Source organism: Phyllobates terribilis, unplaced genomic scaffold (genome assembly GCF_046119375.1).
Source record: "Phyllobates terribilis strain yellow unplaced genomic scaffold, ASM4611937v1 Scaffold_2__4_contigs__length_985480577, whole genome shotgun sequence".
NCBI classification, from domain to species: domain Eukaryota; kingdom Metazoa; phylum Chordata; class Amphibia; order Anura; family Dendrobatidae; genus Phyllobates; species Phyllobates terribilis.
The window spans coordinates 849,053,407-849,066,724 of record NW_027362762.1 but is presented as its reverse complement, the minus strand read 5'-3'; the positions used below and the strand labels follow the sequence as shown (position 1 = coordinate 849,066,724).

Genomic DNA, 13,318 nt, shown 5'->3' with positions numbered 1-13,318 from the left:
CTGCTCACACACACACATCTGCCCACACACACACATCTGCCCACACACACACATCTGCCCACACACACACACACACACATCTGCCCACACACACACACATCTGCCCACACACACACACATCTGCCCACACACACTCACATCTGCCCACACACACACACACATCTGCCCACACACACACACATCTGCCCACACACACACACATCTGCCCACACACACACACACACACACATCTGCCCACACACACACACACACCTGCCCACACACACACACACACACATCTGCCCACACACACACCTGCCCACACAGACAAACACACAGCTGCCCACACAGACACACACACAGCTGCCCCCACACACACACAGCTGCCCACACACCTGCCCACAAACACACACACCTGCCCCCACACACACACACATCTGCCCACACACACATACACATCTGCCCACACACATATCTGCCCACACACACACACATCTGCCCACACACACACACATATCTGCCCACACACACACATCTGCCCACACACACACACACACACATCTGCCCACACACACACACACATCTGCCCACACACACACACATCTGCCCACACACACACACACACACATCTGCCCACACACACACATCTGCTCACACACACATCTGCCCACACACACACACATCTGCCCACACACACACACACATCTGCCCCCACACACACATCTGCTCACACACACACATCTGCTCACACACACATCTGCCCACACACACACACATCTGCCCACACACACACACACATCTGCCCACACACACACACACACATCTGCCCACACACACACACACATCTGCCCCCCCCCACACACACACATCTGCCCACACACATCTGCCCACACACATCTGCCCACACACACACACTCACATCTGCCCACACACACACACACATATCTGCCCACACACACACACACATCTGCCCACACACACACACACATATCTGCCCACACACACACACACATCTGCCCACACACACACACACATCTGCCCACACACACACACACTCACCATCCCCCGGCTCCATTCCTCCTGCCTGCTCTCTCTCCTCTCCGGTGGTAAGTAGCAGTACAGGCCGGGCGCGTACTGCGTGACGTCAGAGCTAGGAGACACAGCCGCGCACAGGGCCGTGTCTCCTAGCAGTGACGCGGCCGGGCCAGCACAGGGAAGTTAACTGCTGCAGTGCTGGCCTGGCCGATGAAGAAGTAGCGGCGGCCGCTGCTGGAGGAGCAGTCCGGGGCCCCCCCTCCCGCAACTGCTACTGCTATGTGCCGCGGCGGCCCGCACATATAATGAGGGCAATCCGGCATTAGACACCCCGCCTGGAAGCCGCGGGCCCCCTGCAGGCTCGGGGCGCCGGGCGGTCGCCTGGATTGCCCTCATTATAATCCGCCTATGCCTGGCGACTGTGAATAGCGGTGATGTCAGTAACGTAGCAACAAATCATATGGCTGACGGCTGCAACTGTAAATATTTTCATGACCAGATCCATAAAGGGAATTTGTCACCAGGTTTTTGCTATGTAATCTGAGAGCCCCAAAATGTAGGAGTAGAGAGTGTGATTACAGTAATGTGTCACTTACTGGGCTTTGTTTTGTTGTTTAAATACAATCAGTGTTTTATCAGCAGGATATTATCATTACAGGACAACTGACCTTGCCTCCTAGTCCAACCACTCTCCCAGCACTGATTTGCAACTTTCTGTAACTATACATTGTACACTGAGAGCTGCTAATCAGTGGTGTGGGCGGGTTATATACAGCTCCGCATTCAGAGCTCTGCTAGATCTGCAGCAGATAAAACTGTGACTCTAGCATAACTGCTGCACCCAGTAAGCTAAGTGATACATCACTTGAATCAGGTTCTGTGTCCCTACCTCATGCCGATGTCAGATCACATAGAAAAACCTGCTGACAGATTCCATTCAAATCAATGCCATTATAGCCTATGTGTGATGGATGTCTGTGGTAGATGCTACAGTGGCATCTGTCACCTATAGTCAATAATGGCAGCTGTTTAAATGAGTTATCCGGGACTAGTTTATTTTCTTACTATGCGACTAAGAACTAGCAACTACCTGCCTGTTCTGCCCAGAGCCAAATCAAAGCGGTCACGTACCACTCCTGCCGGCAATTCTGCTGCTTCACATTAGCAGAGCAGCTCTTCCTCTTCTGGGCTGCTCAGTTTGATTGACAGCCATTTTCCCGCAGTTAGACAGCAGGGAGCTGTCTGTCAATTAGTATGACATCAACAGTCATGTCCCGTCAACAGAGCGGAAGAGAAGCAGCTGCTCTGTTGACGTGGCATCAGCAGAAGCCGCAGATTCACCAGCAGGAGCTGTCAGTGACCGATCTGAGCCGGCAGAAACCAGGAGTGGGTAGAACAGGTAGGTAGTTAGCATCTACTTGCTTGTTAGTTCTTAGGCCCATAGTAATAAAATAAAATAATCTCGGATAACGCCTGTACTGGATGTATCATGAAAGAGTTTACAGTGTATCTTTTAAATAGATCTTATATTAGTCCATACAGCTTCCAAAAGTGAAAAGTCCCTAGTGTCTTCTCCCCGCCCCGCTTCTCTACATTGACAGGTCTCATCCTATGTGAAACAGAGGAGGAGTAGGGGAAAAGCCACCGAGGTCCTGCATCTTAACCTTTTCAACTTGTCCCGTGGCGATCTTTTAAAAGTGTTTTATCTGAATCACCGCAGCATTTCAGAGTAAAACTTATACGGCTGCAATAACACAGCCAGATTGATTCTGAGCCATACGTGGTTCGGGCAGCATGAATCAGCAGTCCGTGCACTTTAATGTATTTAGCAGGCGTTTTCGCTGGTGTATTTATTAATTGGAGGCTCTTAGGGTAATGTGAACATAGCCTTAGGTATGACTCCTGGAGTAATATACAAATGCAGATATAATATTAATTCTCCTTGGAAAGAATATTAGTACATAAAGGGAATCTGACAGTAGACAGACCCATTTAATATAGCACTACTATAAGATGTGATTCATCAGGGTGATATTACACTGACTGAATAGAGCTCCGATCAGCAGCCTGGGGTACTGTTCATAAACATATATCTTGTGCAAGCTATGGTGACCCCAATACAGCATTTCTAAACAAACCCTTTAACTAAACTTTTACACTTTTTAAAACATTTTAAACTTTTAAACATGTAAAGCTCCATGGAATTAATGGCACTATAATAATTAATAATAATAATAATAACTACCAAAACTCCAATGTTAACTTTTCCTGCATCTAGAGGACCTGTTACTACTTTCTCTTTGAAATAAATATGGAGTTGGAAATAATATGGGGGTTTCTTAGTAAACATTTCCATTGTCCATATACGTAATGTACAAAAGGGAATTAGAAAATTGTGTCCTTGGTCATAAGGAATGAAGGGAACGCAAATATGGTTGGGGTCACCATGCAGGTTTAAAGCAATGTAAATGTAAACCGGTGAATAACTAAATAATTCACTGGCTTTTCAGATAAAGATATTCAGACATTCTGAGCACAAAAGTTTTTCTTGTATGGGTAAATGCTGTTTACATTTCGAGTGCAAACGAGAAAACTTTAATTTTTTTATTTTTTTGGGGGGTGGAGGGAAAGGTTGAGAAGTAGTTGTGTTTTGTACGGTGTAGGGTAACATAAAACTATTTCTTTTGTCCACAGTCTATAGACTTGAGAGTTAATCATGAGCGTCCTACCCCCAGTGCGGCGAGATCGGATTGTGGCAGAGCTCCCCCAGGTAAGAAGACATGTTACTACTTTATATTCTGAGCCCCATTCCTTTCATTTTTCCAAGGCATTGCTTAAAATTATAATTAACAAGTAGAAATAAAATGTTCCATTTTATCAGATTCTGCAATATCAGTATTACAGTCTGCAGGTTACAAGCAGATGTGGCTGGAAATTCAAAGTAAGTACATTTAAAGGCATATTACCATCTCTTAAAGAGGTGAAATATAGCTAAGATATGCCTCACTTTAGGCTATGTGCCCACGATGCAGAAATGAAGCAGAAAATTTCTGCAGCATTTCTGCATCTCCCTGGCAGAAAAAACGCATTCAGATTGTGCATGCGTTTTTCCTGCAGAATACATGTGGAATACATGCGGATTCACATGCGTTTCCGCATGCAGATTGACAAGCACTTTCCAGGCGATTAGCATCACTTGGAAAGTGCTTGACAACTAGGTAACACTATATAAATCCATGCAAACGGCATGGATTTATATAGTGTGACCATAAAACAATGCTTAAAATAAAGCTATACTCACCCCCGATGTCCCGGCGTGGCTGCAGCGCTCGTTCCTGTCTGGTTCCCGGCTGCCGGCATATCGCGAGACAGAGCGGTGAAGGGCCTGTGGTCACATGACTGTGACGTCACCGAAGGTCCTTCAGCGCTGCCGGCATGCAGAGAGAAGCCGTCGGAAAGGTGAATATAAACTTTATTTATTATTTTATTCTTTTTTTTTACAGGTACAATGGTACCCAGGTCTGGATAAGTGTCTTCTCTCCTCCAGAACTGGGTACCATCCGCACATAGAGACGCATAGAATCCGCTTGTACACATGTACAGACGCGCATTCTATGCGTCTCAATGCAAGTCAATGGCGGCGCTTCCGCTGCGCTTCCGCAAAATTAATGAACATGCTGCGGATTTATGAGCGCTGCAGAAACGCTGCGGAAAAATCCGCAGCATGTGCATTGACATTGCGGAATGCCATTGGGGACCATGGGGTGCGGATTACCATGCGTTTTTTATGCGTTTCCGCTGCGGAAATTCCGCAGCATAAACGCATGAAAAACGCATCGTGTGCACGCAGCCTTATGATTGGTGGGGGACTGAGCTTTGGGACACCCACTAATCCTGAGAATGGAAGAGCTGCAGCGCTTAATTTTGGCTTTTGAGCTGCAGCACTAAGATTTATTTATTTTACTCACTTGTATAGCGCCATTAATTCCACAGCGCTTTACAGATATCATCATCACTGTCCCCATTGGGGCTCACAATCTAGATTCCCTATCAGCATGTCTTTGGAGTGTAGGAGGAAACCCAAGTAAAAATGGAGAGAACTCCTGGCAGATGTTGTCCTTGGTGGGATTTGAACCCAGGATCCCAGGGCGCCAGCATACTCTGAAGTGGGCTATGGGGGCCATCATGCTGTGTGGGGGATTGTGGTGGTCATCATAATGTGTTAGGGCCACAAAACTGTGTGGTGGGCTACTGGGGCATCATACTGTGTGTATTGGATCTATGGGGACATCATACTGTGTGGAAGGCACTTTAGGAGCATCATACTGTGTGGGGTATTATAGTGTATGGGGTGGTTACTTGTGTGAGGGAGCAATGGTTATTGGGCAGGAGACACTTTGGGGTCACGCTGTGAATGTAGAGGGGGACTTTATGGTGAAATTATGGGAGGGAATTCACTGTGGAGGTATCTTACTGTGTGTGATGGGCATTTTGGAGGGCATCATGCTCTTTAAAACGTCAAGAAAGGGATATCATAGTAGGTGAGAACACAACGGAGCTTCATAAGGAGCATAATTACTATGTAAAACATATCCCTTTCCTTGTTTTCAAAAGTCGTGATGCTTGACCCTGCCACATCAAATATTTTTTTCTGGGGTGTGGTGGGGTCCGAATAGGAATTTTGCTTTGGGGTCTGGTGATTTCTATGTACACCGCTGGTGCTAAATCTTTTATGCACATGTCACACAATGACTAACAGTTCTTATAAAGCGTTAGTTAGTGTCCGTGTCAGCATCTCCCAGCAATAACAGCTCTAGCTCATCATCAGAAGCAGGGCTGTGGAGTCAGAGTCGGTATAAAATGGACCGACTCCAACTCCTAAAATATATAATAAATTGGGTACAGTAGTTCAATGCAGTTTGTGGGGAATATTTTTTCACAAGAATTTGGGAAAGTTATGAAATGTCCTATAAATGTCTGTCCTATTCCTGATCTAAGGGTCTAGACTTTTAGCTGAGATGAATCTGTGCTACAGTAAATTTATCACTTAAACATGAGCCATGTATGAGGGAGTCGTGGAGTCGGGGTTGGAGTCGGTGTCATGGAAATTGAGGAGTCGGAGTCGGAGGTTTGGCTTACCGACTCCACAGCCCTGATCAGAAGAGACGGTTTGTACTATCTGATGGGTCCAAATTGGACTAGCCTTTACTGGCAACTATATGGCGCCGCAATTATACATGCCTTCAAATTATCATTGTGAGGGTTGGCTTGTTCTGCAATGTGCAAGTATTATTTTTTAATTGTAGTATAACCATGGTCATGTGTGGGGGAGCAGAATATTTGAATCCCCTGATCAGACAAAGGGAGCTCTAAACACTCCAGGGATGTAAAGTATTTATTCATAACCACCCTAGACTACCACATTGAGTATCACCACCCTGTATTACCATGATAGAAAGACCGGCACTCACATGTATTAAAGTAGTTTTCATATGTTAACATTATGTTTGAAAAGGGCTCGGGTAGATCCGAAATGTGTCTTTTATGAGGTTATTTGATGATCTGATGGAATAACTCTTGGAAAACTACATTTATACACATGAGTGGCGGTCTTCCTATCATGTTTTACAAGTGGGACGCCATCCCTTGCCACGAGCACGGTAAGATTGCCGACTGGATATATTTACACCCTGTAGGGATGGTGAAATGTTTGTGTGTTTGCATGTTTGCATGTAAAAAGTTGTCAATCTGTGTGTAACAGGGGTAGGGGATGGCATTTTGCCTAGGGGAAAATCATGTACAGGGTTGTGGTGGGAGAAAAAAAAACTATGCACATGAATTGGAATTGTTTTTGTACATGCCCCATAATGAGAGGGATAACATGTATCTATTGCTGTTGTATTTGCATAGGACAGTCTAGGACATGTCAGCTGTAGTGTTGCAATAACAGGTCCTATCTCTATTTCCAGGCTCTTTTCCACTATGTAACGTGACACTCGCTCTTCTTATTGAGCCTTTAGGGCTTTCACCCTGTGCGGTCCCAACGTTGTGCATGTGGCCTCAGGTCTTCATGTCTATGCAAGTAGGATGAGCAACAAAGCAAAGTGTCTAATGGCTGGTGCCAGACAGGAAGTTACACTTCACTTTCTCTCCGCTGCAGAACTCAGGCTTGGAGCGCAGACAACACCGACATCCCAGCCCAACACCAATGGAGACAATTTACAGACTGCAGAAAGTTACTTAATATGGATAAAAGTATTGTAATACCTGCAGGTTACACCAACAGGAACTTTTATGACATCCCATTCTAAATCCATAAAAATAAATATGGAGTTTCCCTCTCTTACCCCTCCTTGCAGCTAATACAGTTTCTTGTCTTCTGGGAAGACTTTTGGCGTGTATGTTTGGGGATTTTTCCCATTCATCCAGAAGAGCATTTGTGAGGCGATGTTGTGAAAAGAGCCTGGTTCGCAATCTCTTTTCTAGTTCATCCCAAAAGAGCTCAGTGGGGTCAGTCAAGTTCTCCAACACCATTGTCACATAATTGCAAGGGTTAATGGGCACCTACCTCAAGCTAGGGTAACCCTAGGATATCCCTGTCCCCCGGGTTATCCCAGATGGTGGAGACTCCAGGGTCTTGTACCTTGCTGTACTCCTATATAAACTCCTCTCTGTTCCCTCCCCCACCCAGGGAGGTATGGGATAGAATTGTATAGGATAACACAAACCAGACAGACAGGGGTAAACAGACAGGGATAAAAAAAACTACTATCATACAAATACACTCACAAAACAACCGAGTGGGAATATGGGGAGGAATAGGAGGGGAAACCAAATGGGTTGAGGATAGAGAAATAAACACACAAACCAACTTCATGCAGAAATCTCCAACCGCTTACTCCAAACACTAAACTTCTCTTTCAACTTCAAGCCAGGTAGTGATAAACTATCACCAGCAATTACACAGTGCAAGGGGTGAGCATTTATACCCGAAAGGAGTGGCCAACACAGAACAGCTGAGACAATTCATGATGGAGAGCTCCAGAAGAAAGACAGAAGCGATTAACCCTTGCAACAACAGAGCTAGTAAGATCTGCATTGCTAAAAGGAAGGTGAAGCAGATCTAATAAGTGCAGGGTTTTGTGTATCCAGACGCCGCAATCTTCTGGCCACTCTCTGTTGCGATATCCCTGTGACAACCAAACTCTTCCAACCGTACCTTTATGAACCTTGTATACTAGAGCACAGTCCAGCTGGAACAGGAAAGGGCCTTCCGCACACTGTTCCCCACAAAGTTGGACGCATACAATTGTTCAAGATTACTTGATATGCTGAATCATTAAGATTTCTCTTTCATGAAACTAAGGGTCTTAAGCCAACTATTGAAAAACAACCCCAGGGTATTCTCCATCCTCCACCAAACTTTGCAGCTGTCATAATGCAGTCAGGAAGGTAATGTTCTCCTGGCATTTGCAAAACTTAGACTCGTTCATCAGGCTGCCAGATAGTGAATTGTGATCCGTCACTCCACAGAACACGTTTTCACTGCTCCAGAGCCTTTATACTACTCCATCTGACATGTGGTATTGTGCTTGGTGATGTATGGCTTGCATGCAGCTGCTTGGTCCTAGAAACTCATGGCATAAAGTTCGCAATGCTGTCGTTCTGTAATAGAAGGCCACTGGTGTAAGAAGTCAGTTAATGAGATTTCTTTCCTCATAAATATTCCACCATCAGTTGTGAGTGATGTTATTGAAAAGTGGAAACATTTAGGAAATGCGACGAGTGAGCTGGTTCAACGAGTGCTGAGATCCAGTGCTCTGCTGACTTCATAACTGCAGAGTCCAAACCTCCTGTGGCATTAAAGGGGATATCTGGGACTTTGTGAAAAGCAAAAAATGTACCTAAGCACTAACAGGCAGGTAGTTGCTACCTACCTACCTGTTGTGCCAGGCGCTGGCACAGACCGCTCCTGCCGGCGATTCAGCTGCCTGTGCTGATGTCACGTCGACAGAGCAAAGGCTTCTTTTCTGCCCTGCTCTATCGACAGGGCAGGACTTCCAACGTCATTCTTATTGACGGCCGGATCCCCGCTGCCCAAATGTCAGCAAAGTCCCAAATATCCACAAAATATCAGCACAAAAATTGTGCACTGGTATCAGTGTGAGTGTAATCTTTAGAAGTAGCCATTCACTCAAAAATGTACAGGCCGACTGCATGGCATGGGGCTGGATATTATACATCTGTGGTAATGGGACCGAATGGAAAACCTGAATTCAATGATCAAGACGTGTTCCCCAATACATTTATCCATATAGTGTATAGGAGCACCTACAGAATACTAGTTACTTATTCATTTCCACCTGACCTCATAATAACACCAATGCAGAAGAAGAAATGAGATTATGGTTGTCATTTTCTAGAGCGGTAACCTCATTGATTATAGACTTTTATGCGGGTCGATTGTGTCTCGATATGTATTCTTTTTTTGATAGAGAGGCTTGCAGAGTTTTTATTCTGAAAGATTTTGGATGAATCTGACAGAAAACTACTTCTAGGGGAGAATATCTTAGAATAAAGGGATTATCAGATGGCATAAAGATATTTTATGTATACGCACTTCAGTCTTTGTGTTCTTTTTCTAAAAATCTTTTTCTCTAGTGGGGATTTACATGCTCGTAGTTTATAATTCCTCTATTATTGAGCTCTCTATTCACAATAAATATACGTCAGCCGAACAAGAGTTCAGCCAACATCTGTCTCCCCTGACTCCCCCATATACAGCCGAGCGCTCCTGTGTCCTGTACTATAGTCACTGCCAGACTTCTGGCAGTGGTTTATGTCCCGGAGAACAAAAGGATCAGCAGTCTGAAATCAGACATGCCAGGTCCACCCGACACCATCTATAGAGGAGGTCGAGAGGCCCCGATATACATTAGATGTCAACCGATATCGACAGGTTTGGCCATTTTTAGGTCAATGTCTATGGGAGTCTTTACGGTAAAAGGTGAGCTTGTGGTGAGCTGGTAAAAAAAAACTTGTACTGAGCGATATAAAAAAATAATTTCAGACTGACATTAGATAATGCACCTAAACTGTAGTCACTGATAATAACCGTGCCCTAATGGAGATGAGAAAAATAATAATAATTGAACATTCACTTAGATATTATATGTGGCAGAAGCCTAGATACACTTAGCAAAAATAAACTTCATAATTTTTTTATTTAAATTAGAATAATTTGTGTTTTACTTTTGTTTCTTCAGTGCTTCAAAAAGGAGGCATGTCTTCACACCAGAGACGCCTTTCATTCCAAAGTCATCGGTGCCTGTAAGCAGCAGAGAACAGGGACTGTGGGGTAAGCAAAGTCTGAATGAAACATGTATACTTTCAGCTGAAGGCCACGGCCCCACTATCAGTATTTGGTCAGTATTTGGTCAGTATTTTTTCTCAGGAGTGGGAGCCAAAACCAGGAGTGGGTGATAAATGCAGAATTGGTGACGTGTTTCTATTATACCTTTCCTCTGATTGTTCCTCACCTGGTTTTTTTCTCCCACTCCTGAGAAAAAATACTGACCGAATACTGATGGTGGGGCCGTGGCCGAATAGTTACAATTGCAGACAACCAAAACAGTCCCTCAGTTGTCTATGATGGGAAGAGTGATCAGAGTACATTAACTGGTTAAAGGCGCAGTACCTAATCCAGCTGGCTTATGATGGATAAGGCCATGATGAAAAAAAAGTATTATCTGAGTCTAGGTTTCCCCATAGACTTGAATGTGATGAGTCAAATCCACAGGTAAAAAACCCAGCATATGTGTTTTTTTAGGGCGTTTCCACATGAAATATCGAAAACAAAGCTGCTTTATTTAAAAACATGACATGCCAAAAAGAGTCAAAAACTGCAGCTGAAAAGATGCAATAAAACCCATGTAAAAAAAAAATCTCACTCAAAAACACAAAGTGACCTAATTTAGCTAATTGATGCAGAAATGCTACAGAAATTCTACATCAAAAACTCACCAAATACTCATTGTGGGACCATAGCCTTAAAGGAAATTTGTATCTTTTGGTCTGATGGTAATGTGCATCAGGCAGTTAGTAGTGCAGTCGATTTTGATTATTTGATCCATTGCTCCTTTCTACTTTGTGACTGGCATTTGCAACCTTTTAAAGCCCAAAAAAACTGGCTTAAGAATTTTGTAAACTTTTAAAAACCTTAAACAGACTTAAGACCTTTTTATATATTTCACCTCTCACCTCATCATTTTTTAAAACAAACAAAAAAGAAAGCAGTGAAAAAACTCCGAAAGAACAATGCTGCTTGTTGCAGTTGTCTAGTTTCTTCAGTGTTCAGGTCGTGGAGCTGACGTTCTGTAATTATGAGTGCATGGCTTCTCTCCTCCTTGTAGAGATCAGTGACGGCCTTGTATGATCTGCTCACAACAACATTCCTATTCCTCATTCTGATCCACCCTGACTTTCCCAAATATTTTCATTTTGGGTGTGTGGCCTGGTGCATGTGTTCTCTCTGCAGGTCATAGTATTAGTGTCAGTGCAGAAGGACAATGGCGTCATCTTTACCATAGTGACAGCCAACATGATGCTCCACCTCTGGAGCCAGAGTTACTTCCTGGAAGAAGAAAAATACTTAACTAGTTACATGTCGAGCATCTCCTATAGGACAGGTACATTGATACAAAAATTAATAATAAAGGCCGCAGTACGCTGCATACTAGTGGCAAGAATCAAGATCAAGAGTACCACTAAATTAATAGTGACATACACAGTATTTGGGTAAAAGTATGATGTTGCTTTAATTTAATTCATAATGTTGATTCTTGGGGCAAATTCACTCAACAACGTACTCTCAATATTTAACACAGGCAACACACTGACCCATAGAGTTTAATAGAACTATTCACACATAATATTTTTTTTTTCGGTTAAAGGGGTTGTTCGGTTTTAGGGTACAAGTCTTCAGTGGCTCTATGTCGCTGCAGATTTGTGAATCCTCATATCACATGCACTGCACGCTGTGAGGATTCCCCGGTGCTTGGAGCAGACGATCTTGTGACCGGAAGTATGCGATTTGTATACTTCCGCCCACATTCCAACTAGACTTGTCCAGCCTCGCTCAATACACTTACATTGAGCGAGGCCGCTCTCATCTAGTCGGCATGTGACTGCAAGTTTGCAAATCGCATACTTGTGGTCATGTGCCCGGTGTTGGCAACAAAGAATCCTCACAGTGCGCAGTGTGAGGATTCACGAGTCTGCAGTCACATAGAGTAACAAAGGCCAGACAACCCCTTTAAGCTCAGTGCATTTCTTATTCAAAGTCATTCATGTCTATAGAGATGAGTTAAAAACAAATGAAAAATGGAAGCTGTTTTTAATAGATCTATTACTAAGCAACAATGATAAAAGTTTATACAGTTTACAAACTTTTGTTTTTGTTTTGTTTTTTAAATATAAATGAAAAATAAGGATTTAGAATGGAAACAAAATGGACCGAGATGACACAGAGGATAGAAATAGTCCTCGTTCATGTGAACAAACCATAAGAGCTCATTCAGACTTCCATCTTTCGTGTAGGACTTCTATCTGTGTTCTATTTTTCGCGGGTACAACTCCTATTGGTCCACACAAAATCACGGCGACGTGTCCGATTTTGATCCTAATCTTGGATCAAACTCCCTCAATGCAAGTCTCTAGGTCTGTGAAAAAAATTGGACAGCACTCGGATGCCATCTGTGTGCCGTCTGTTTTTCACGGATTGTTTGATAAGAGAATCTTGAGAAACCTCCATCAGTTTATTTTTGCATCCGAGAAAACCTAATGAAACTCTTATCATCTGATGGTAAAAACGTCACTGACCAAACTCTTGATAGAAATAATATGGTGGGCACTAAACAGTTCAATTAAATGATCCGTTCCAAGTGGTAGAAAACAACATGTATATATCAAAAATACCACGGCACTGAAAAATTGCAGGTGAAAACACACAAACTTTATTTAGTGCAGAAAAGAGTCTGTACAGGAGAACAGGCCAACGTTTCGATCAGAATGACCTTTATCAGGGCCATTGAAAAGGACAGACAGATTCTTTTCTATGGCCCTGATAAAGGTCATTCTGACGGAACGTTGCCCTGTTCTCCTGTACAGACTCTTTGCTGCACTAAATAAAGTTTGTGTGTTTTCACCTGCAATTTTTCAGTGCCGTGGTATTTTTGATATATAACTGACCAAACTCTTATGACACGCTGATCAGAAACATTGATTGAACTCAAACCATTTTTTT

At 43.6% G+C, this 13,318-nt stretch overlaps 1 protein-coding gene across 4 annotated transcripts in view; it reads left to right on the top strand.

Moving 5' to 3' along the window:
* The window catches only part of RAB34 (RAB34, member RAS oncogene family), a 41,095-nt gene that overhangs the window by 7,702 nt on the left and 20,075 nt on the right, over positions 1-13,318 (top strand). For all 4 annotated transcript variants that reach the window (XM_073670778.1, XM_073670777.1, XM_073670775.1 and 1 more), the window contains exons 2-3: positions 3,709-3,784; positions 10,281-10,372. In XM_073670778.1, the coding sequence (XP_073526879.1) occupies positions 3,731-3,784; positions 10,281-10,372 (146 nt within the window). In that variant the 5' untranslated portion in view covers positions 3,709-3,730. The remainder of the gene's footprint in view (positions 1-3,708; positions 3,785-10,280; positions 10,373-13,318) is intronic.